General features: G+C 41.0%; 2 protein-coding genes across 2 annotated transcripts; both read left to right on the top strand.

Moving 5' to 3' along the window:
* The first annotated feature begins 550 nt into the window (after positions 1 to 550).
* On the top strand, positions 551 to 21,118 carry si:ch211-106h4.4 (MAM and LDL-receptor class A domain-containing protein 1). Its single transcript, XM_062403481.1, has 51 exons — positions 551 to 664; positions 886 to 1,014; positions 1,592 to 1,711; positions 1,851 to 1,938; positions 2,035 to 2,200; positions 2,533 to 2,746; positions 3,042 to 3,170; positions 3,331 to 3,455; positions 3,865 to 4,099; positions 4,416 to 4,678; positions 4,973 to 5,063; positions 5,163 to 5,303; positions 5,623 to 5,751; positions 6,260 to 6,393; positions 6,509 to 6,677; positions 7,059 to 7,178; positions 7,349 to 7,503; positions 7,604 to 7,699; positions 8,127 to 8,217; positions 8,305 to 8,424; positions 9,104 to 9,206; positions 9,302 to 9,452; positions 9,568 to 9,787; positions 10,277 to 10,400; positions 10,925 to 11,054; positions 11,143 to 11,221; positions 11,320 to 11,475; positions 11,973 to 12,098; positions 12,230 to 12,445; positions 12,534 to 12,653; positions 12,849 to 13,010; positions 13,125 to 13,216; positions 13,403 to 13,570; positions 13,851 to 14,048; positions 14,145 to 14,253; positions 14,963 to 15,085; positions 15,253 to 15,352; positions 15,508 to 15,667; positions 16,057 to 16,171; positions 16,726 to 16,869; positions 17,011 to 17,198; positions 17,492 to 17,657; positions 18,077 to 18,295; positions 18,496 to 18,674; positions 19,188 to 19,425; positions 19,582 to 19,741; positions 19,821 to 19,935; positions 20,177 to 20,297; positions 20,591 to 20,687; positions 20,771 to 20,813; positions 20,894 to 21,118. The coding sequence occupies exons 1-51, from the start codon at positions 640 to 642 to the stop codon at positions 20,978 to 20,980; spliced, it is 7,149 nt and encodes a 2,382-aa protein (XP_062259465.1). The 5' UTR covers positions 551 to 639; the 3' UTR covers positions 20,981 to 21,118.
* Positions 21,119 to 22,194: 1,076 nt separating this feature from the next.
* Positions 22,195 to 25,201, top strand: LOC133968550 (peptidyl-prolyl cis-trans isomerase FKBP1A-like). Its single transcript, XM_062404657.1, has 4 exons — positions 22,195 to 22,352; positions 22,443 to 22,490; positions 23,615 to 23,727; positions 24,284 to 25,201. Exons 1-4 carry the CDS (start codon positions 22,316 to 22,318, stop codon positions 24,413 to 24,415), a joined length of 330 nt encoding a protein of 109 aa, XP_062260641.1. The 5' UTR covers positions 22,195 to 22,315; the 3' UTR covers positions 24,416 to 25,201.
* The last annotated feature ends 881 nt before the right edge of the window (positions 25,202 to 26,082 follow it).

Raw genomic sequence — 26,082 nt, forward strand, 5'->3', positions numbered from 1 at the left:
CCTTTATAGTGAATGAGAGGTGAGATTGCTCTATTGCATGTTACACATAAAACACCGGCATGATTAGTTCAAAGTTTAAGTACCACCCTTTTGAACCCTGTGACTGGCAAACATTTACACCATGAGCTGAGACTGTGAAAATGGAATCTGAATTTTCCTGGTACTTTTATACTGGAGCTGGAATGTCAGATAAGATGCAGTTAAATGTGTATATGTAATACACAGACAGCTTTTCCACCTTTCATATTTCTGATGGACACACATCTAAATTACAATCTAAACTAACTTCCCTCTGTAAACCTCATTTTTCACTTAACCATCTCCTCACAGTTTTTACGTGCTTCTATTTACAACAGGAGACAATAAATTGTGGATTAGCTGAGATTTTTTTTTTTTACATTAGGTCATTCTTGTAATCTTAAGCTTCGTTCAAGTAAAGCCATAAAGACAAGCAGCGGAAATGTGTTGCAGTTCACACTGGACTTTAAGCTGATCTCTACCGATAATGACTCCTGGCTGTGACTCAAATGTTGAAACACTTTCTCTCTCAATTACTGGGACAGAAACTGTTGATATAGGAGGGTAACCGGGATTAACGGTAATGCATTAAGGATTGCAGTTTTTCCTTGGACTTTGAATATGAAGCATCTGTTTATTCTGTCAGGTAAGACTCTTCAAATCTAAACAGCACACACATTTCTGTATCACTTTTTGTCTTATGTGCAGTGTTCATCCTTTCATGTCCAGACTGGTCAAATGTTGTAACGGTGAGAAAGAAGTCACCAGAGCTTTCACTCATATAAACTAATATGTACATTGAAGATTATTGTCACATTTCCTCCCAAGGTTCTCCTCTTTTAATCTAAAGAAAAACTCTCTTCACAGTGTTGTTGGTCTCTGTGTCTTCTTGTCCTGATGGGGAGTTCCTCTGCACATCTGCAGAATGTCTTCCTCTGGAACTTGTCTGTGATTTTAAAGAGGATTGTAAAGACGGCTCTGATGAGGAATTTTGTGGTATGAAGTCTCATCTTTTCCTAAGCTTATGTTACCAAACCTCACACGGTCCCTGTGTTTAGAATACCAACATTTGATTTCGGTTCATCTTAGCAAAGTCTTTTAGCTTTTGCATTACGTGTTTGTTTCCAGAACAGAACTCTAAATTCATTAAAAAAAAATGCATTAAGCTTCACACGCATATTAGTCAAATTCTTCTGAGTTCAGTTATTTAAAAAACACAAAGCAATCATCTGTTCTATCTAAATCACTGAGGAAAACATTATGAGTTCAGGTTACTAGGGGCCAGGGGACATGTCAGCTCCTAATGACTGTAGTTGTCTAGACTTGTTTTCCTCTAAATGTGTATTGTCTATGGACAAATATAAGACGCTGAGAATATTCACCAATTGACAGCGGAATGCCAGGAAGGTTTTAAATATAAATAAAAAACTGAAAATACAAACACAATACATTTATCAAATAACTACTGGGAAGCTCTCAGATTCACATAATCTTTGAATTTGAATACTTCTTGGCTCTAACAATCATAATAACGCTAAGAATTGTTTTCTCTGCTGCCCTCCTTTTCCTTAAGGTTCGTGTGACTTTGAGCGTGACACCTGTGGCTGGAATGACACCTCCCAACGCTGGAGATGGCAGATTGCAAACATGACTTCAATACCTGGACAGGACCACACCACAGGAAGCCCTCTTGGTGATTATTAACTTCCTGTCAGGATCCATTTGTCCCAATACTTTGTGAATCAGTGCAGTGGCTAAGTGCTAATTGAAGTCACACGAGGTAGAAGTGCTTTATTGGTTTAAGAGATATAACCTTTGTCTGCTGATTGCAGGACACGTCATGCATGCACGTACAGGTTTTTCGGGGGCGAGTTTGGAGTTTGCTGTTGTCAACAGGGCAGCCCTAGGATGCCAGATCAGGTACTGACAATAAATAACTATCAGTGATGTAATTGTCTTTTACCCTCATTGCAGCAGTGGACTGATTTGTGCGATTGTTCTGTTAATGTTTTTCAGTTTCTGGTTCTACATTGTTAATGGCAAGCCTTCATCATTATCAGCCTTAAAAGTCAAAATGGTCCGAGGCGAATCTGAGGTGGAGCTACTGGAGCCTCCTATAACGAAAACAGACAGCTGGGAGCAGGCCACAGCTTTCATTGGTAACCAGCCAGGGGGATACAAGGTTAGTAAAACATCCTGTAGGATTTCAGGTTGTCAACAGACATAGTAATATTAAAATAATTTAAGGTCAGGCTAAACTATTTAAACTAATTTTAACATTTAAACAATTTATGTCCATTTGTGACTTTTAGATTTATGGTGTTGTTCTTATGTTTTTCTGCCTCTGCGCTGGAGATAGCCAGTGGCTGCACGGAGCCATGGTGTTTGTTTTCGGGTTGCCGTCCATAAGTTAAATGTCATCGCAAACCATTATTCTCAAGAAAAAGTTTAGTGTTAAAAAAATCAAAATCCTTTTCAGAACAAATGGAGAGTAAAACACTTTTGTTTCTACAGCTGCTCTTTTCCTTCAAAGCGTCTATTCTTGGGCCCGATGAAATTATGCTGGACGATGTCAGATTTGAAAACTGTGGCGAGGCCGATGTCCCCACAGGATCGGACCAACTCTCATGTGATTTTGAAAATGACAGCTGCTCGTGGTACCATGACAAGACTGCAAGCATTTCTTGGGAAAGGAAGAACAAGATTTGGCTAGACCTTAATAGGGGAGGTGAGTGTTTCTAAATCTAGGAATTCAGTTTGACTTTGTGGGAACAGTTATATGGGGGTAAGCACAATAAAAACTGAATGAATGAAGGCTTTAAAACTCTATTTTAATTCTTAGTCACTCTAAAAGACTCAAAGTTATGTGGGTTCAGGGTAGTTACCAGCTGCAGCCCCTGCAGCATTTACTGTCCATAATAAATAATCACCCATATTAGCATTCTGTGTTTATTCTTATTTTACTGGATTCCGTTAGCTTCTGCCTTAGTAGTTGCAAATTATTTTTTTTTTGTCTTCCACAGGCTACTACATGCTCATAAAAGCCAAAACAAATCTAAACATCTCCTCAGCAGCCAGACTCGTCAGCCTCCCTCAACCTGCAGGTCAAATATGTGTGAGCTTCTGGTACCACATATTTGGCAACAGCATAGGTACGTGCCGTCATTGTTCATAAAGCCCTTCCAGATCAAATTAAATGTACATGCAAAAAGAATATTTACAGCATTTTCTAAGATGCATATTTAATAGGTCTGTTTTTCTCAGCCTATTCCCCATAATGGACAAGTTCAGTTTGTGTGTTCCTATTTTCAGGTACACTGAAGTTTATTGTTAAGCATCCTGGTGAACCAGAGACTCTTGTGTGGATGAGGAGTGGCACACAGGGAAACAAATGGCGATTTGCTGATCTTACCTTCAACAGTAACATGACAATACAGGTCTTCTTATTGTTCTTTTTTCTCTGTGTATGTCTTCTCCTGACAAGATTATTTACACAAATGTTTTAAGAGCACCACTGAGAAGATAAAACATTTTATTTCTTGTGAAGAACAGGTAGATTTAGATTTTTCAGAAGATAGGCAAGACTTCTGGGATCCTCATGTCAGAGTTTCTACACTTCCAACCACAAAAACAGAACTTATTTCTGTATCTCTCTTATTGTTTATCCACAGTTCATATCACCATAATCTTTTTCCTGTGTACCCATGTTTTAGCTTTAATGCATTTTCGAAAAAGTTGCGTCTTGGTGCCCTGTTCAGCTGTTTAACTTTGTAATCAAATAAATACTAATATTTAACTCTTATTCTCTTGAGCTCTGCACTAAAATTGATTCAAAATGTTCTCCAGTTTATTATAGAGGCTGTGGTCGGTGGTACTCAGGGGAGCATAGCCTTCGATGACATAGCGGTGTCCCGCACGAACGGTTCCTGTCCGCCTGAGAGAGAGTGCACCTTCCAGGGTTCCCTCTGTGGTCTGCGGCCTGAATCGTCTGCACCCTTGGAATGGAACCGGATCAGGGGGACGTCCCAACCACTTAACTCTTCAGGCCCTACCATAGATCACACTCTGGGGACAGAACAAGGTTTGCAGCTCCTTGAGAGTCTCACCTGGCTAATAGCACTGACAAAAATAAATCAGAAAAAGCTATTTTATTTATCTTTTTTCACATTTGTTAACATTTTAATTCTTTGCAACAATTCATCTAGGGTGCGTCTGAAAACTGAATCTAATTTATCAAATGTGCTGGTTGTTCGTGGTTTGCCTGATATGTTCCCTACAGGTGTATGGCTTGAGTCATCATATATCATTTTGTGTGATGCTATGCTGAATAAAGCCACTTTTCTACAAACACTGTCAAGTAAAAAATAATAATAATAATAACCCCACCTTTCATGCAGGTTATTACCTGAGTGCCCAGTTGTGGAGTCACCCTGTGGGGTCCAGAGTAGCAATGATGACTGCTACGATGGAGCCCACCCCGTACGATGGGGAGTGTCTAATGTTCTGGTACTACATGGAGGGAAGTGGAGTGGGGGACCTCAGTGTGCACCTCCAGAGCCCTGACGGCCAGAAGAAGAAGCTCTGGGACAGAAGTGGAGATCAGGGGAAGCACTGGAGACATGGGAGATTGACGCTTTTAAGCCCAGTTACCAAGTATGAAGTAGGTTTACACCCACCAGGAGCACATTTATCAGATGAGTAGATTACATCAGAATCAGTTCACAGGACATGACACTCTTTACTGCTAATATGTATAGTGCAGATGTAGATATTAGGTAATACTTCTGAATGAGGGAGGGGATCAGGGGACACTCATGCTTTTTTATCACGTTTTAAAGCATATGTTGAGAAATTTCTGTAACTTCATACTTGCAAATGAGATTTGGGGCAATAACTTCACTCATCTCATATGTTAAATTTAAAAGTAATTTGTAATCGTATTTCTGACTGACAGGTGATTTTTGAGGCGATAGCTGGGGACGGACCAAGGAGAGATATCGCTATTGACGACCTCATCGTCTTGAATGGTGCCTGTCCCCCGGCAGGTTAGTGACCAAGGAAATAGTGGGGGTGGGATGGGGGTGTTTGAGCAGGTTTATATGACTGCATGCTGTGTGTGTCTGTGCATCTCTTATTCCTTTCAGGTTTCTGTGACTTTGAGATGGACTTGTGCGGCTGGGTGAACAGTCCTCCAACAGAGTTCGGAGTGGACTGGGACTGGCTCTCGGGCAAAAGTGAAGGTAGAATGATCCCAAGGAGGGACCACACCACAGATTCTTCTTTGGGTGAGTCACCACAAACACAAAAAAAACAGCACCATATTAAGAGTTGTGTTTTTCAGTTTAAAAGAAATTGGTAGCACAGCAAGGATCCTCTGCTTGAGACAAAAGTGGGACACCACATACTTTAACTTCGAAGACTGGCAGAGTATATATCAGTGGATAATGTGACTTAACTGATATTCTCCTTTTTATTCACGGGGATGTTCTTTTTATTTCTAATGCAGCCATTACTGGAATTTGTAACTATGCATCTCCGTGCATGCACAGGTCACTGTTGGAAAACGACTCACTTTCATATTATGTCTTTTTTTTCTCCCTATAGGCCACTTTGCGTTCTTCCTGTTCCCTAATTCGAAAGTACAAGAAGTTGCTCGACTGGAGAGCGAGTCGATGGCAGCTGTGGACCGAGCTTGCCTGGAGCTCTGGCACTCCTCAAATGGGTGGTCAGCAGGTACTGAGTACAATCTACAGTCTTATCTCTATCTTTTAAAATGAATTTATTTCGGGTCCTGGTCAAGATATCACAACTGAATAGAATACAAAATGTAGATTATGACAGTATAAACCTATTCAGAGTGATTATACGAAATAATGATATTATACTGTGTGTCAGATGATAATAATGTATTAAATATATTACTAAAATCTTAAAACACATAATAAGATTGATGATAAAGAGTATTTTACTCAATGTAAACACTACATAGCTTCAATAGAGTTTGAACATGATGATAATTCTCCTTTTGAGCTGCTTTGCAGTTAAATTATTCAGACATGTACAGTTTCTACATCACATATAGTGCAGGATATATACACAGAAGAAAGGAAATAAAAAAAGATGTAAAAGACAGAATGAGGTCTTACCAGTGAAAGAGCTTTTCTCATTTGGCGCATTCAGATATAATTGTCCTTCACAAATTATCTATGACATCTTTATGTCCCATTTTTTCATCATCCAGGAACCTCAAAGATTACCCTGACAGTGTTTGTGAAAGAGACAGCCAGATTGCGCCCTGTGTGGAATACAAATGGCATCATGGGTGAACCATGGATCCTGGACCGGGTGGATTACAATGCATCAGAGCCTCACCAGGTAGAGTAACATTTAGAATTTGATGATCTACACTGAGGTAATTACTTGAGAAAATACTGTCGCTATAAATAAGAAATCAGAGCAAACTTTAAATCACCTTGAACCTTTATCACAGATTATTTTACAAGCCAGTTGTAACACATCGGAAGTAAGCTTAGCCCTGGACGATGTCCACATCATCAGGGACAAGTCCTGTGATGAGATGATCCCTACCACCACCTCGGCCCCTGCCACCACTACCACCCCTGCTCCTGCCTCTCCCATGGACTGCACCTTTGAACAAGGTGATGCATGGAAAATTAGAGTTTCAGTAAAGTTTGTGATGAGTTAAAAGAATGCTCGAGTACAATCACAAAATGAAACCTCCACCAACCTGTTGAAGTGAATCAGTCAATTGCAGGCATGATTACTGTAAATGGCTCCTTGATAAACTTATAAGATCACGAAGACTCTTGCTAAAGACGCGTACGATTTATTTTAAATAATGAAATAACTGACAGCGATGTTTGACTTTAAAAATATTTAATCGATTTAAAGGCTCATACTAAACCACTGCTTTGTTTTGTGTCTATCTGTGTGTTTGAAGTATCATAAAAATACAGTTGTGTAATTTATATATAACAAAAACCTTATTCTAAGATTTCAAAAATGATCTTGGATAACAGGTCTGTGTGATTGGGTCCAAGAGGCCAGTGGTGATTTTAACTGGACTGTCAGCAGTGGACTTCAAGTGGGACAACCCTGGGATGGACCTCAGTATGATCATACTGTTGGAAATAATCAAGGTACAAAACCATTGACAGTCACAAATGTGCAGCCACGGTGAGGCTGTGGTGACCATCAGACCTCCTTGTAACCACTGTATACATTCATGAGCATAGTTAGACATAGAATTCAGAATGGCATACAGAACGATTTTCATGTCATTGTGAAAACCTATATTTCGTTTATCAAGGTTCCTTTTTGCTGTTGAATGGATCCAGTACCAAGAATGGAGAGAGAGCAGCTGTCTCTGTTCCTGTCGTCAGTCCTTCACCACATATCTGTGTTGGTTTTTGGTATTACATGCTTGGACCTTCTGTGTCCACCCTGGATCTGCTCGTTCGAAATGTATGTAGCCCAGTTAGTTCTTCAGCAAACCTTCTGCAGCAGGTTTCGCTTGCAGCATCTTTACCAGAGAACTACAGTGACAATAACTGGTTTGTTCTAGAAATCCTCTGAGCTGTTAGTCTGGACTCGCAGAGGGACCCAGAATCCAGAGTGGATGAGCGCACAAGTAACCATCAGCCAGAACGACACAACACAGGTATGTTGTATCCAGTTAGCACAGCCTGACCAAACACTGATTTTTTTTTAAGCCTTGTGATACTGGTGTTTTTATTTTCCAAATCCGATAAATGTATATATCTGTCTACATTTGTATACATATGATGAACCCTTATATTTGTTTTTAAATCAACTGTGACAGTATTTTTATGAAGCAGATCAGTTTTCTATTCTCTTGTATGGACACTGTAATGCTGCAATTTCTTGTGACCTATTTTTCCTTTATATATAAATATTTGTTTAGTAATACACTGTAATGTGCCAAATATATCCATTATGCTATTATCAGCGTCAAATTTGATTTGATTTCCTGTATTTCTTTATTTGCATCTTATTAGTATAGATAAAAAAATAAACGCTAACTTAATACAGTCTTCACACAGTCACAAAATATCCTTTGTCCACAGATGGTGTTTACTGGTCATAGAACCACAAGCAGCCGAGGCTTCATCGCTGTTGATGACGTCACAGTGAGGGAGGGGGCCTGCACCAATCAGAGTGTGTAACGCAGACCCAGCACTGTCTGATGTTAACAGGAAGTGACAACATACCTCAAACTAATTTAACTTTTCCTTTAAATTCTAGAAATGTGTGGGTTTGAATCCAACTTGTGTGGCTTTGAGGAAGATTTCAGTCATAATGGGCGATGGGGTCGCAAAAGGGGAACACAACATCACGTGGATCACACCTATGGAACTGAAAATGGTGAGCGGAAAAACTGTGGCACCAAGCACCGCACTGCAAACATGTGACTCAAAGCAATCACAGTCTCACCCCAGCAAGATGGAGGCTTTAATGAATTGTGTTGAGCACTGGTTCCCGACATGGTAACCTGTGACTCCACAATAATAAGGGTCGTGTTGCAATATTTGGTAAATCAGAGATTAGTCTTTGAATGTTCTATCAACTCTTGATTTTGTGACATACTGATGTTGCTTCACTTCTGAGTGTCACAAGCACTTGGTTGGGAATCGGTCTTTTAGAGCATGTAGTGTAAACTGAAAGCTTTTAATCAAAAGTTAACACTGCCAGTGACACCGCTTATCACCCCTTTGGTCCAGACTGAATACTGAAGTGTTTCCACAGTTTGAATCTTACTGACTTTGGTTATCATCTGGTTTTTCACCATGAGATATAACATTTGTCTTTCCCAGTATTTTGGTTTATGACCATATACCTGGAAATCTGAAGACTTTCCCATGAGCCTCAACAGTACTTTTATGTTCAGTGCTGTCTAGTATATGTGAGCAACAGCCTCATTAAAATGGTGAACCCAGTAAAGATATATGTACTGAACATCAGCCTGTTTATCTTTACAATATTTGCATTTAGCTCAACACGATGCTAACCTCAGAGACGAAGCATGACTGTAACTCTTTGCCAGGTTTCTATGTGACTGTGATGGAAACAAATGCCACACTACCTGAAGTTGCCCAGCTGCTCACACCAGAGTTCTCTTCAGAAACAGAGATGTGTGTGCGCTTCTGGTAGGTCTATTGCTGTCGCAGCACACATTTAGCACATCACACTTGTCATCTGATGATCGGATTTTAATGTTTGCGCATTTACTGTGTGTCCTCAGGTACTGGTTACCCACTGGTTCCTCCAACAGCCTGGCTGTGCATGTGCTGCTGAGCGGGCAGCTGAGTGATCCCCTTTGGCAATGGTCTGGAGAGCCCTCTACAGGCTGGGAGGTGGCAGAGGTCACCGTGTCCTCCCCGGGGAAATACCGTGTATGCTGTCTTTACCTTTTTGCTCTCTGACAATCAAACCATGAACAAACTGCATTCTGTATTTATCTGTCATTCCTGTGAGATGCCACCTAAAACAGTTCATGTACCTCACCAGGTGGGGTTCAGGGTTGTCCGAAAGTCAGACACAGACTCTGTGCCAAAACTAGATGATGTTTCTGTGAGGGATGGAGCCTGCAGGCCTCCAGGAAGCTGTGACTTTGAGTCCGGGCAGTGCAGCTGGATCAACGTCCCTAAAGAAGATGGACATGATTGGGTGATGGCCAATGGGGGCTTCCATGGTCCACCGACCGACCACACCACTCAGAGCCCACAGGGTATGAACTCAGATATACTACCACCAAACATATAATGTTTCTTTATCACTGCAGTGAGAAATAATAGGCCTGTATTTCCAATCTAGTCTGGGATTTTGGATATTTTTTATTCATTTTGAGATTACATTTGTATGTTTATTGAAGTGCAAGTTCCAATCTTGCAATGATCAACATTATCAGCTGCTCATGGTCACAGACTGTTATTCATTAACTTCTTTTTTTAGCAGTGACTCATTTCTTTTTACTGAAACTACCTCCTCCTTTCTCAAGTAAAGTTTTGTCACGTCGTTTACTCGAGAAGAAACTTGTTACAGAGGAATGTATGACGTACTTTGGAACTCCCGTTTCAGTAGTTTAACCAGAAGAGGGATTGATAGTTTGTACTAAAAATGAGACATGAGTTGATCCATCATCAAATATTTAACTTAAAGACGAATCAAAATAGAATTATCTTGTATTGCAAGAAGTTGTTTTTTCTTTTACATGTAGGTTGGTTTTTGCTGAGCTCATCACTTCACCTAAACCACAGCAGTCGTGCACAGGTAGTGTCCGAATGGATCCAACTGAGGGAAACTACCTCCTGTCTCACCTTATGGTACTATATGGAAAACAGGTGAGCAAATACAAAACATCCAAGATCCTCCACCATTCTCCCATGCTACAGTATGTGACAATGCAGAGGATGCACTTCATCCTGTTTACTCTGTTTAGTTTCCTCATTGACTTCCTGAGGAAGTGTGGACAAATGGCATTTAGACATGAATCATCTGCTCCACTTTGTGCAAGAGCACGAATATTCTGTGGCAGAGTTCAGTCTTAAGACAAGACCTAATAATTGCTTCAACCCAACAACAGCCAAAAATGTGTCAGCTTAAAAAAAATAAAAATCTTCAATTGTTAACAGATGAAAACCGGCAGAAGAGAAATTGATCAAATTAGTTTTTAGGTCAGAAAATGTTCAGGACTGCGCTTTTTGCAGAATTATAGAAGTGGAACTTCTCCGGCGATCAGGGGCCAGAATTAAATTTAGTTCAATTAAGTTTTTTGACTTTTATGAAGTGAATAATGGCTTTATTTTAGTAAAACAAACATAACTAAAGCAGCATTCACATAAGAAATATGTCTGTTGTCTGTCAGTGACTCAGGGACACTGCGGGTGTACAAGCGATCCGGGCAATCAGAGGAGGACCTGATGTTCCATAGTAACAGCAGTGGCAGGAGATGGAGCATGTTTTCCCAATCTGTAGAGGAGACCAAACCGTTCCAGGTACTCACACATACAACAGTAAAATAAGAAAGACAACAGTTTTTTTATCAATGTGATTCACCGACTCCCTAAACTACATCACACTCAGCTGTGGATTGAAGCAGAGGCTCACAATAGAGGATTCATTGCCCTTGACGACATCACTTTAACATCAGGGCCTTGTCAAGGTACTATTTCTGTTTGTTCCTGTAGTTGTTAACCGAAATATGTTTAATGATATTTGAATAGATGATTAATATAAATGTAACTTTTCTTTTTATTGTAGTGAATGAAACAAACTGGGGATTTGAGGGTTGCTCATTTGAAAATGGCACATGTGATTGGATGGACATCAGCATGGGCCAGTTTCAGTGGGTGAGAGGAAGGAATGCTGCAGGAAACATTGGACCCACTGTGGACAACACACTGGGCACTGAACTGGGTAGGACACACTCTAACCAGATCTTAAATTTGTTTTACTCTGACTTGGGTTTATACTTCTTATATTCCAAATAACAACTTGATTATTCTCTTAAATCAGTTGCTTTCACCCAAAACCTTTAGTGCATTTATTAGTCCCAATTCAAATGAACTAGGTTCTAGAAAGGGAAAGCATCAATCCATGGTGCCTTCCCATAGATACAGTAAACGAATGAATAAATGCACTAGAAAATAAAAGAGCAACAAGAAACATCTTATAATTTTCTGCATTGAATGTTGGATATTTCCCACAGTTTTTCATCTGTGAAATGCAGAGCTGTTTGAGGAAGTCCTCTATCATCCCCATTCTCCCGTCACCCTGCTACAACCTCTTTTCACAACTTTCCACCCCATTTCAACTTGATGAAACTGCTCCGGCTCCGTATTTTCTGCAGTATTCTGCTGACTGTGGATTGAAAGAAAACACTGTTCTCCCTGGTTCTTATCTGACCCTTCCAGGTTGGTACATGGCGGTGGATTCGGACAGAGGCGACGAGATAAGCCCCGCTGCCCTGCAGAGTCCCACCATGAAACAGGCCGGTGCCACCTGCACGCTGCACTTCTACTACAACCTTTATGGAGAGGGTATGTTTGGCAGATGCACATGTTCGTGTGTAGCCATTCAAAAATCAATCAAAATCATGCATGTCCTCTTCATATGTGAGTCACCCTTTTGTATTTGTGCATGCAGTCTTGTGTTCTGTGCCCTGTTTCAGATGTAGAACAGCTGGACGTGTCACTGCTGGAGGGCTCTAGGTCAACAACGCTGTGGTGGTTATCAGGCAGCCATGGAAATCTATGGCAACGGGGGGAGGTGACGGTTGGTAGAATCCCTCAGGACTTCACCATCCTGTTTCAAGCCTCCAAAACCTTCAACAAGTATGGACATATTGCCATTGATGACATCCACTTCACAAACTGCACCCTGCCTGGTAAACTTAAAACCTTTTTGTTACTTATTTACACCTAGCACTTTCTAATGCTGATTTTACATTCAATCAATATTGTTTGTCTTCGTAGAGCCCCAGCCCCCGTGTCCAGAGAGCAAATTTCTCTGCAACAACAGTGTGTGTGTTGACAACAACCAAGTGTGCGACTTCAGTGATGACTGTGGGGACCGGTCTGATGAAAGCAACTGTGGTGAGATATCATCATGATAGTGAATGGTAGCTCATACCGTAGAGCGGCTGTAAATATTTGTTGTGCCATTCTTGACTTGTAATTTGTGGATATGACTCTGTATGTACAGTATTATGTGTTCACTGGTTCTTGAGTACCAATTTATAGTTTGTGGTAATTGTCTTCCTCTCATCCCCCCTTTATATGATGATGTAGAAGAACAGGATTTGATGGAGAGCTGCAGCTTCGAACAGGGCTTGTGTTCCTGGGCAGGGAGTGACGTGGACACCCCTGGAGATGAGTGGCTGCTTCAGAAAGGACAGGACGCCTGGCCCGACCATGGGCCTCACAGGGATCACACCAAAAACTCTGATGCAGGTATTAGACTCCCTGAGACTCCTGGCTAAGGGGTGACTCATATTAATATACTATATTTAATCATTCTGTTAACAACAAACCTATACCTATGGTTTCTGTTTTGTTATCATACAGGCCATTATGTGATACCTGGGACTTACCTCAAGAAGAAGGGACAGACATCAGAGATTCTCTCCAAAACGTTAATACCCGTCTCGAACTGTACTGTGAGTTTACTTAACTTACCAAGCACACCACAAATAACCTTTGAAAGCTTCTGATACTATTAAAGTTCGACCTGCTGCTTATGTGTGAATATTTCATAAGCTTTTATTATCCATCTCATGCTTATTTCACCTTCTTTTCTATGTTCCTCTCACCTCATTGTTGCAATACCTATCTTTTCTATGTAGATGAGGTTCTTCTACTTCAGCCTGGAGGATTCTACAGCCACACTGACAGCCCAGTCCAGGACACGAGGGTCCGGCAGTGGCGACAGACTGTTATGGCTCAGGGAAAACTCACAGAGCTACAGCTGGCAGAGAGCAGAGGTCACGTTCTCCTCATCAGCCAGCAGCAAGGTCAGCGAGGACACAATTCAATTGACAGCTGAACACTTAAGACAACTGAGGCCTCATTTCCAACCGTGTTCACAGATTGTTGATCCTGTCCCATGAGCAAGAAATAAAAGTTGCAGCAATCAGCTTGAATGTTTTTTAAACGTGTAGAACAATCAGACTGTGCAGGCCCTCAGGTAAAGTATCAGTAGAGGAATGCACTGTACTGATAGTTAACTTCGCAATACTTGGGAATAGTGGGAATAATACAAAGAAGTTGAGGATATTTGATTTTTTATCTCAGATCGTCTTCAGATATGAGCACGGTGACAGTCGCAGAGGGAAGGTTGCATTGGATGACGTATCTTTTTCCAAAGAGTGTGAATTTGACCCCAACAACAACGGGCTCCCTGACACGTCGCCCACCTCCCCCCCATCTCCAACCTTTAACCCACCCACATCTCAAGGCTCAACCTCAACAGGTCCAATCAGTCCCTGTCCGGTAAACAACTACACAACTACATCTGAAGATTTAAAATATTCTACACAACAAGGCCTGTAACATCATGATTTGTGTTCCCTGTCTTTGGTGCTGCAGGATAACACATTTTTCTGTTGGAGGTCGGCTGGAAAAGTTTGTGTTCCGTCCACCTTACTGTGTGATTATCATCTAGACTGTCCCCAGGGGGAGGACGAGGACAGCTGTGGTGAGAGCTACATTTTGCATGGATCTTTAACAGGCCCGAAAGACCTTCAGTAAATCTGACATTAGTCGGCTAATGGCAAATAGAGCCGTGTGGTGACTTTCTCAATCTTTTTAACTGTGTGAAAAAAACAAGTTGAGTTTTTGGGTAACTAATAATTGTATTTTTATTGTATGGCACATATTTTTATACGTCACATCGTCATTAAAGAACAAAACTACTTGTGTTTAAAAGCCTCCTTGTGGAGACAGCTGACACAGCAGGGGATTGGAGGGAAATTCTTCCAAAGGCACAAACAATCACAAAGAGCAAAGCTAAAGAATCCATGCTAATTAACACAGAAATTATTTTAAAGGCAAAAGTAGTGATGGCTTTTGTTGCAATATGATTCTTGTAAGAGATACGTAGGTAATATGTCCCTGCATGCTGATACAACTTGTGGATATTGTGTCATTGACTTTGTTTCAACATCAGCCAGTGAGACATCAGCCTGCCGGACAACATGACCAAGTTCTTTCACAATTTACGATCAATTCAAGTATATGGACAACACACATGACCTTTATCGTTGGACAAAAATAAATGTTCTTGGAAGCAAAATGTGTCACAAAACCAAAATAAAATAAAAAAACTGTGAGACATCAATGTGGTCCCCCCCCCCCCTCTCTTTTCCCAGCAGTATTATTCATGCTGTTTTTTATCGTCAATGTAGGTCCTTGCTCATTTGAGAGGGATCAATGCAAATGGACTGACTCCAGTGAAGGACAGAGCACGTGGCAGAGACAGAAAGCCAGCAACTCCACCGAGCCGCCCACTGATCACACCACAGACAAAGGTGACTCTAGTGGATAAGTTACTGATTCATTGGTTGAATTTATGGATCCACAGGAAGAGAAATCAATTGATAACATGCCGAAACTCTGAACTGATCCCAGTGCAGCAAATGAATCAACCTGTTAGGAGTAAATGTTGTTGATTCAGGATGTGCTCCCTTGTTCTCAGGCTTCTACATGAGGGTGAATTTCAGTCAGGGGTCCACACAGAGCGAATCCCGGCTTCAGAGTCCCTCACTCCCCCTGTCATCCCACTACTGCCAGGTTCAGTGAGTGACAACCGCGGCATCGATCGTCACATTTGTTTTTGATTCAAAATCGTATGAATTGCTCAATGCTCCACACCTCCCCCATCGTTCTACCACTCAACTGTCTTCCCATTCCAACGCTCTCCCCTCCTTCCTTCCTTCTTTCCTCAACCCAGGTTTCACTTCCACATCAGTTCTGTCAGTGCTGGGTCACTCAGAGTGCTTATGCAGCAAGCTGAGGGGAGTGAAGCAATCCTGTGGTCACGTAGTCACAACACTGTCTCCCATTGGACTGCGGAGACACTGCTTCTCGGCCTGCAACAGCAGCCTTATAAGGTGTACGCTCATGTTGTCTTTGAATCTTTATGCAGGGGACACGGGAATGTATTGTTTTATTAACCCGAATAAACAAGGTCACCAGGTCTCCACCCAGATGAACATTTTATTTAGGGAGATTTTACATGAATCTGTAGAATCCCAAAACCTTAAAAGTATTTAATTCGTTATTTGTCTCACTTAAGCCACCCATCGTTATATTTTTTATGCATGGGATCTGATAAATATGTGTGCAAATGATCAAGTAATGTATCAGAATGTGGTTGACAAAAAACAAATCATGTGCACTTGTATTATCACACATGTATTTGTATGTACTAGTCTTCTAAATATGTTGGTAAATGAACCCAAATATGCAGTATTTCTCATATGCATCTGTCTATTTTCAGGTTTTGTTCAGTGGTATGAATACAGTAACTCAGGAGGCCACAGCCACTGGAGGTTGTATTTTAGCTGTGGATGACATCTCTTTTTTAAACTGTGATAAATCCTACCAACCACCAGGTAAATATGATTTCAACATGTGAGTTAATTTATAAAATGTTGTCGTGGTATTGGTTGGTTATGTGATTCTTCATTCATATCTCTACCATGTTTAAATGGACATATATGGCGACGCCTGCGAGCTAGTTCTGGCAGGCAACTCGAGCTGCGCTGCGCCAATCACGTGACATACATCACGTGACATACATCATGTGACATACCTCAATCTCCACAACCATCTATAACACACACCCACCTTATCAGGTGGTCTATTTAACCAGAGAGACATTTCCCATCAACCCCTCTTGCTTGCACTGCTGCTGCAGTATTGCTACCTGTTGCTTCAGTCCCTCCTCCACCCCAGCATCCACCTGTAGGCCCAGCATCCACCTGTATGCTCCAACGGGGGGTTACAAGTATTTGCTCATCACGCCCATCATTCCTGTGTAATCATATGGGGGAGTGATTAAGTTGGAGCCTAGACGCCAAACACTAAATCTGTTGTAATAAATATATTACATGATCAAACGTGAGTTGTCTGACAGAACTAATGTTATTGTGTCTTTCCTCCTCAGCTCTGTCTGCATATAGCTGCCCTTTTGAAGATGGCCTGTGTCTTTGGGTGCAGGGGGCTGAGGATGAGCTTGACTGGCTCAGCACATCCGGCGCCACCGAAACCCCCAACACGGGACCTGCAGGAGACCACACTACGGGCAAAGGTCACAACCATTACAAAATAGTTTTACAAGCAATTTCTGAAAACACACAGTATTACATGTAGGATCAATAGAGTATCATTGACTTTGTCGTTTACACTTGGAACTCCGGATAATCTAAAGTCGTCTATGTTTCTTTATCAGGGAAATACCTTTATATTAAGAGTTCAACACCAAGTGTAAAGGGGAACATGGCTCAGATGAAGTCTGCACTGCTGCCACCTGCTGGAGAAAAGGGATACTGTCTCACATTTTGGTACCACATGTTTGGAGCTACCGTGGGATCTCTGAAGATGTTTCTACACTCAGCTGATCCCTTGAAGAAAACACTGGTAAAAAATGAATAAATAATAATAGTTTTCGTACTTTATGTTTTTGTTTTTTAATAAAGTTGCTGCATGAAAAATACGTGAGGGTTTTTGCTGTGAAGCTGATTAAGAAATATTTGCTTCCACCTCATTTTCTCTCCGTTTCTATACTTTTCACATAATTGTGAAATTCTGATTGCAAAACAACATCAATTCATGGTATATGGAGTGCAAGTTGCACAGTTTGCATAGTGCGATGTTGCAAAACCCTCCCCACATCCTCATTGTAAGTGAATCACCCTCCGTCCTTCCTGTAGGTGTGGCAGAAATCAAGAAATCAAGGGGATGAGTGGCTGCTGGTGCAGACCCACGTGATGCTGCAGAAAGTCCACCAAGTGATTCTGGAGGCTACGGTGGGAGGAGAGGCGGGAGATATCGCCATTGATGACATCTCCCTCCTCAGTGGACCGTGTCCTGCCTCGGGTAATTGGGCTAAAGCTGCAGAACACTTCTTTTTAACATGGGGATTTATTTGATGGATGCTAGATGTTTTTTTCATAGAGATCCATGAATCTCTACCTGAGAAATCCTGGAAAATGTCAAAAACGCACGATCTTTCAAAGTTAAAGAAAATAAATGTGGATCCTTTACAAAAGTTATTTGGTCTTTCAATAAAATTGATCAATAAAATACAAACATTCACTTGAATGTTCAGTTAAACTCACAGATTAACTGATTTCAATTTTAAAGGTCAAAGGTCATGTCAAACTCATATGTGTCTTGAAAGAAATGCATGTAGATTGAAACTGCACTGGTTGACAGAGGCATACAATTGCAGACCCGTATTTCTAATTTTATAATACATTCCAAAATATTATAATGTATATATTATTATCTTGTAGATTTGTGTGACTTTGAGGAGGGGAGTTGTAACTGGCAGCAGGAGACCACTGATGACTTTGATTGGGTCAGAGACTCGGGCTCCACTACCAACCCCAACACAGGACCAGACACCGACCACACCACCAACACACCCACGGGCCACTACTACTACCTACCCTCCTCCGCTGCCGACAGCACCGACCAGAAAGCTGCAATGTCTTCACCCCTGTACCCTGCAGGTCAGAGTCACAATGACCGGACAGATCTGCTTGTCAATTCTATTTAGCTCTTTAAGAAAACACTAATAACTTGACTTTGAAGCATTCTAAACTTCCACAGAGGTAAAAGATGAAGACGATATTGAGCTGCTGTTGATATTCAGTGTAATATCTCTGATGAAATTACTTTTATTGAGGTTTTCCTTCCTATGGCTGCTCAGGAAAAGGAGCTTGTGTGCAGCTGTGGTACCACATGTATGGGAAAGGCGTGGGGACGCTGAATGTTTACCAGCAGGGTGAAGACGGGAAGGAAGCTCTGATCTTCTCTCAGACAGGAGACCAGGGCCGGCTGTGGAGGTTCGCTCAGGCTTCACTTCTGCCTCGTGTTCAGCCTTACAGGGTGAGTCACAAAGACCCACCCACAACCGTTGGTGACCCACAGTCACTGTGGGAAAGAGACAGACACTGGTGAGAGGTTACTAAATAAACTTACTAAGGTTCTGCATTTGAGTAAATTTACCGAAGTGCCTTACTTGACTATCTCCAATGAATATTGCCCCTCATCATATTTACTTGGCAGCTCTAGTTGCTTTTGAATTTACAGATTAGGCTCATGCACTATGTATTGTTGCATTACTGAGATACTTCTTCTCTAAAAAGTATTTTAAAGTGATCTGATATTTTGCACTGACATTTGGGCCTTTACAGACATTTACCACTTAATTGGATGAGGAAGTTAAAACCAAATTTTTTTCATCTCAAATGTAGTTATTGACAAATCATATAATATACAATAAATTGAGTCTGAAAAATGAAACCACAATGTTATATAATAAGAGTGAGATGACATCTAAAACTTGTCTCATATATAGTTTATCCAGCAGTTTCCATCATCTCATGCTGTGTGTTTCAGTTTGTGGTGGAAGGTGTGAAGTCTGGCTCCACTCAGGAGGGAGACATGGCTTTCGATGATGTACATCTGACGGAGGCTCAGTGTCCTCCTCATGGATTCTGTGACTTTGAGATCAACATGTGCAGCTGGAGCAACCTGGGTGGAGACGTTGACCAGGGGAACTGGCTCCGCGGCAGAGGGGACTCTCCAAACCCCAACACCGGACCCAGTTTGGATCACACCACCAACTCAACACATGGTGATGATTTAAATAATATACAGATCTTATTCTAGGTATCTATAAAACACAAAGTCTGACTGGGCTGTTATCTGTATATCATGGTTAGACCATCTGCACATTCATCTGAAGTGATATTGGCAATGTCTGCAAAAAGAATATAACTGTGTCCCACAGGTTATTATCTGTATGTGGACAGCTTAGTGGGAGAGTGGGGAGACAGGTCCTTCCTGATCAGTGATGTGTTCCAGCCGTCCAGTAGAGGGCACTGTCTCATCTTCTGGTACCACATGTATGGCAGCCATGTTGGGACTCTCAGAGTTTTCATAAATGACAGGTAACTGTTCATGTCGAAGGAGAAACATGAATGTCTTAATTAACTTTTTTAATCAAATGAGTGTTGTCCTCTCCCGTAGAAAAATGCAATCAGGTGGAAGTGAAGAAGGAAATCTGAAGTGGATTGAGTCGGGAGACAGGGGAGATAAGTGGCAGATGGCTCAAGTGCCTATTCAACATGAAGATGCATTCTGGGTAACTATTGGATTATGGTGGTTTTTATAAGAGATAATTCAGTCAGCTGGTCATTAATTAATAAAAGTATACTTAAAAATACTGCTGGAATATTTTGTCAAGAGCAAAACGTGTCATCTGATCAGGAAGCCTGGAAAAACTGAACAGATTAACCAGTGAAATCATTTATACGCTTCAGAGTTTTCTAATGAATATGCAGAAAATGTCCAGATTCTGACTAACTTTGTATTATACGCCACAGTTCGTGTTTGTGTATCAGAGGGGGGAGAATAAAGGAGGGGACGTAGCTCTCGATGACATCACCATCTTCCCCGGCAGCTGTTACACAGACCCCCCCATCAACCCTCCTGATGAAAACTCTGGTAACTGGAACTCCTTCTCAAATAATTCAACTGAGCATATTTTGTGTTAACTCAAATGCAATGAGTGTATATCGAGATGTATTTACCTTATAATTTGATAAGATAAGAACCAATAAATTGCCTTCGCTCAAAAAGCACTTGCATAAAGGTTTTTGGGATAAATGTGCTTTTAACCCAAACTTAAATGAATTTAAAGTTTTATTCCAAGAGGTAACTGCATTTTTCACCGAAACACATGCAGGGAATGTGCTGATTTGAAATGCTGAGCTCTTGTGATGTTTCTTAATCTGCAGATATGTTGTCCCTGGGCCTCTCAGTGGGTCTGACTCTGTTGGCTGGAGTTATCCTCACCGTCTTCCTCTTCAGGATGAACAAGAGACGCTGCACAATGTAAATACATCAATAATAAACATAATGTCCCTGAGGAATAGTCATGTGTGTTGGTGGCTGACTTTTCTGTTTGTGTGTCTCAGTAACCAGAATTCATTGTTTGACCTCTTTGACTGCAAAACAGATGTAAGTACTCAGTGTCTGACAGCGAAGCATCTTGTCTTGACTCAACTCAGATGATAAAAAATGTTTGTTTTTCTTTTCAGGACACACAACATGGAGCTGAATCGGACCTTACCTTTGACAACAGGCTGTACGAAATCGACGCCAGTGTGGGATCATCTGACACTTAGACCAGATTCATGATTATAATAAAACAAATCCATCATAAAGTATGTAAATTATTCCTGTGAACTCCTGATTCCACTAAAACCATGTACAAGATGAAACTTTCACATGGTATTGTGCTGAGAAAAATAAACGACTGTTCAGCTGGAGTAGTTTTCAATATTTGCAAATACTGCCAATCATATAACAACTCAAGGGAGGAATAATTTGAAAAGCATACATGATTTGTACGAAATGCAACGTCTTGTGATAACTTGTCTTAAATTGCTCGTGTTATCTTTGCTGTAGAGCAAGTGGAAACATGAACACTCAAGAAATCATGTTTAGGTTGTTTCCCCCGAAGAAACTGAACATTACAAAGAGATGAGGTCACGTCTGCTCTTCCAAACATGTTGTGGCAGAGCTAAAATTACATTGAAATTTACAGATGGGTGCACTTTAACTTCCAACATTGTGCAACATAACATAAGTAAATACTTCTACAAGCTGCGGGAAACGTAAGAATGTTTCTGGACCTGCTGAACAGGCTTTAAAGATTTACACTATACAACTCATTTGGACTGTGAGTGGCTGGCTCCACTGCTGACGTTGTTCCTCCTACATGAGCCTGTTATATAAATCTGTACAACACCCGCCCACACTTATGATTGCATGGAAATCAACAGGGAACAGGTTTTAAGGTTGTGGCTGGTTTAGATGTGTGTGTTGATAATTTCATGTTAAGCAAGCAATTATTTTTTTACAATAACTAATCATATGTTTTGTTGTACAATCTGAATCTGTTAAATAACCAGTACGTATTGGTTTTAGTGGAGAAATTTGACATTTAACATTATTTGAGCATAAGAGCTTTAGTGCTTACAGTTGGAGTTGAATACACCGTGCGTGTGTGAGTGTGTGTGTGTGTGTGTGTGTGTGTGTGTGCGTGTGTGTGTGCGTGTGTGTGTGCGTGTGTGTGTGTGTTTCTTGGTTATATTAGTGATGTCAAAATATAACATCCAAACAGGGAAAAGGTCTGAAATGGAAACAACTGGACGGGGCACAGCAGATAAATCACAGACGGTGGGAACCTAGTATTTAAAAAATCCCTTTACCAGATCATAATGATTATATTTAGTTTATTATTATGAATTTTGTATTTGTAAATGTTGAACTCACGTGAATAGGAATCCTTTTTTTTATTGTAATAATCGACAATGAGGCGGAAATGGGACTCGATCCAAACTGTGTGTCTCCCTGTGAACCACGCGGGTCACGTGACAGCTCCGTCCTGCAGCGAGCGCTCATAACCGGTGGAAGAGTCCAGCTGCTCGGTCACATCCACATCACCGAGGAGAACAATGGGAGTCGACGTCGAGACACTGAGACATGGCGACGGTGAGGATCTGTTCACAACTGTTCAATGAATCGATATGTTTCTTATCACTATGGATCTGACCGTTCTAACCCCACGCTGTGTGCCTGTAGGGAGGACTTTCCCGCAGAGAGGACACCGGGTTGAAGTGCACTACGTCGGTAAGACACGATCCGGGGCTCCCTCACTTATTATACATAAACAATATTATATATTTATACATAAACAACATGTTCAGGTCGAATCTGACACTTGTGCTGTTTGTGTTTGTTAATTCTCCTGTGGGCTGAGGCGAGGGGATATATACAAAAATATATATATATATATATATGTGTGTGGGTGTGGGTGTAGTTTCGGGTTAGCTAACGTTAGCTTAGCACGGACGCCGGAAACGAAGGGTGGTGGTGGTGGTTTTATTTAAATTCAGGTAACCGGATTCTGTGAGGCTCACTGGGTCAAACTACGTGTTTCTTTTGCGGTTGAATCGGAGCAGATCGTCTGGTGGAGCCGAGTTAGCAGCTCGCCCACATTCCACACCTTGCGCTCGGCTACGGCGATGCTAGCGGTCCTAGCTTCTGCGATGCTAGCGGTCCTAGCTTCTGCGATGCTAGCCGTCCTAGCTACGGCGATGCTAACGGTCCTCATGTCTCCATTATTCACTAATGCGGTAAAGATGTTCAGTTTCCGCCTCGTCGGATCGATAACTAGTAATCGAAACTTGAGATCTGACGCGAAGCCGCTCGGCTGCAACAGTAAATCCAACCAGGCTGTATCAATCCCCACAGAGATATAAGGGCCCCGGTTTTTTTTATGGAATATGGGACAAGATGGTGAATGTCCCTTGTATGTTGGATGGTTTTGTGCCAACCAGCAGCAGATGTTGTGGACCGTAGTGTCCTCAGGTTTTTCTGCCTATGAATCACTAGGCACCTTCTAAGACAGGCCAACCACAGGTTGATCAGACCTGGGTGCATGTCCCTGGCAGCCTCGGGCCCAGCTGGGATCCTTCCCTCTTTTTTTTAGATCGAGATCCATAAATGATTTACTGTTGATGGTGAAATAAAAAAAAAATCTCCTAAGTTTGAGAGGAATACAAATCCTGATGTGCATTGCAAACTAAATGAGTTCTTCCCTCAGTTTCTCCATACAACATCCTCTGCTGATCCATGCAGTTGTGTGTTTATGTAATATGTTGTTTTTTTTTGTATCCTTAACTGTGGTTTACTATCTATGCATTTAAATGTTTTTCTTTTCATTTCCTAATCACAAAACACTTGTTTCACAGGCACGCTGACCAACGGAAAGCAGTTCGACTCCTCCAGGGATCGGGGAAAGCCCTTTGTTTTCAAACTGGGAATGGGAGAGGTCATTCGTGCTTGGGATGAAGGTGTAGCTAGGGTAATGAGATGAACTTTTAAAATTACATTTCACTAAATTGTTGAGTTTTCCACACATCAAGATTAGTTGTCAGTGGGATTACTTCTCCACCTATGCAATTGCACTGGGTGACCTGAAATGATGGTTGAAGCAATGTACTTCCTATGTAAGACTTGAGCGAGATACCTGGACGCTCTCTCATAGTTATGGATATTAGAAAATAATAATATGCATAAAACTTTGCTCTGTGCGTCACAGGCTTTAAATCAGTCTCCAGACGGAGCAGAGTTCAACTTGGGAATTAATATGCTCCTGTGTCTTAAACTGTTAAACATAAAATCCCCTGAACTTGCAATAGATCAATAAAGTTGCTTCCTCTCTTAGCTCCTTTCTTGGGTGCAGGACCAAAATTCTGTTAAATAATGATGGAATATTTTGAAAGCTGTGTTTCTGGGCTGGTGTTTAGTCGGTGCATCGCCTACTCCATCTCTGCTGCAGTTTTTTTAATTTTAAATGTGAATTATAGGTTTTATAACTTGCAATTTCCTTTGGTAACTTTTCTTGGCCTCCTCCACAGATGAGTATTGGTGAAATGGCAAGGTTGACCTGCTCGCCGGACTACGCGTATGGCAGCGGTGGATATCCTCCCGTTATCCCACCAAATTCTCCTCTCATCTTCGAAGTGGAGCTTCTGAGATGTGGATTTTAAATGTTTAAGATGGTGGTTTGTTCTCAGTTTGTTTTATTGTTATTTTTGCATTCCACCCACATCTGAGACAAATAACTGCTTAATTAAAGGTGCTGTGAGTCGCATTTACATTAATGGATAAATCATGTCAAAAAAGTAATTTTCATATCAACGATAATTGAGACAATGTCTGAACAAAATGATCATGCTAATGGATATGTTGAGATTAAAGGAATAATCCATTATGGGAGACATTATTCTTTGCATTCGTTCAGTGAGGTAATGAGAGGTGGCGGTGGTGCACCTTGCCACTTGCTAATAAACCAAACTAAGTGATGTGAACAGATAATCGTTTTCAATATCATTTCTGAAGCTCAATCATGAACCTATATCTGGTTTAAAGCATCTGAAAACTAAAGTGGTGCTTATGACTTACCAAACAGACAGTACCATTAGTCATCTCCTGTGATCTCTGACAGGAAGATGTCCCCCACAATGTTGACTTATTCCTGTAAAACGTCGATGTTTTTAAACCGGCAGGATTGATTTGGCCTTTCTTGTATTTCCTGTCGAATCTTTCACTTCGTCCTGTAGGTGTCACATAGCACAAATGTACTTGAAAGCAAACTTGATGAGCTTCAGAATCAGTGATCCAGTGGCACTTAACACACGTTGGCAGATTCCTGTCTTCTTAGTGAACATCTTATCTGTTCCTAAGTATTTATTACAATGTCTTAAAAATTGTAATGATTTGTAATGTCACAATGCTAATGTCACGCCTTTTAATAAAAAGCTTATTTGATTTTACCTGCAAGAATTTTTTTCCTTTGAGTGATGAATTGATTTTGAAGCGTAGAAGCTCGACGGAACGGAACAACACATTTATTCTGACTGGAAACAGTGAAACCTTTTGTTATATGTACAATAATAAGATTTTAAAAGCAGAAGAGTTAACAATTGAATAAAATGAAACATGACTTAAATTGTGCTTATATATACCATCTGCTAACGAGGGGGAGGCAGACCTCAGTGTGTCTCCATTGTGCCCTGGTGGCTGGCTATGTTGTCGGTCCAAAATCCCACATCCGTGTTAGAGGATGGAACATGGACCAAACGTTCTTTTTTATAGTCTTCTATTATCGTTTTATTCTTCTTTTCTTTTATCTTTACTATTTCTTTCTCTTTTCTTTCCCCCATCTTTCCTACCTCTTTCATTCTTTGTCCTGACTATAATTTCTTTATTTCTGTTATTGATTTATTCTTTCTTTTCTCTGTTCACTTTTTTCTTTATTATTTCGTTCTTTTTGTGTTTTCTCCATCTTCCGTTCCGCTTTCTTTCTTTCTCTTCCTGACTAATTGATTCTTTCTTTTTTTTTCTTACTTTCTTATAGAAAGATTGCATGAAAAGAAAATAAGACAGAATACGAAAGAAATAATGAAAATAGAAAGAAATGATCGAAAAAAAAATATGGAAAGAAAGGTTGCTGTTGTGATGTGCAGTAATCTGATACTGTGAATTCCCACGCCCAGTGAACGCCTCCTCCCTGTGGCCGCACACTCGTCTCTTTCTGCAGAAACTGAAGAGTCGCACAGATGAGATGCGAACATTTGAAAACTTTAACATGGACGTTAACGTGAGGAGAAATTTCACGTCAGGACACAAACGCTGTTGTGCTTTTATTTAACTT

The sequence above is a fragment of the Platichthys flesus genome, chromosome 14 (assembly GCF_949316205.1).
Source record: "Platichthys flesus chromosome 14, fPlaFle2.1, whole genome shotgun sequence".
Classification (NCBI taxonomy): Eukaryota; Metazoa; Chordata; class Actinopteri; order Pleuronectiformes; family Pleuronectidae; genus Platichthys; species Platichthys flesus.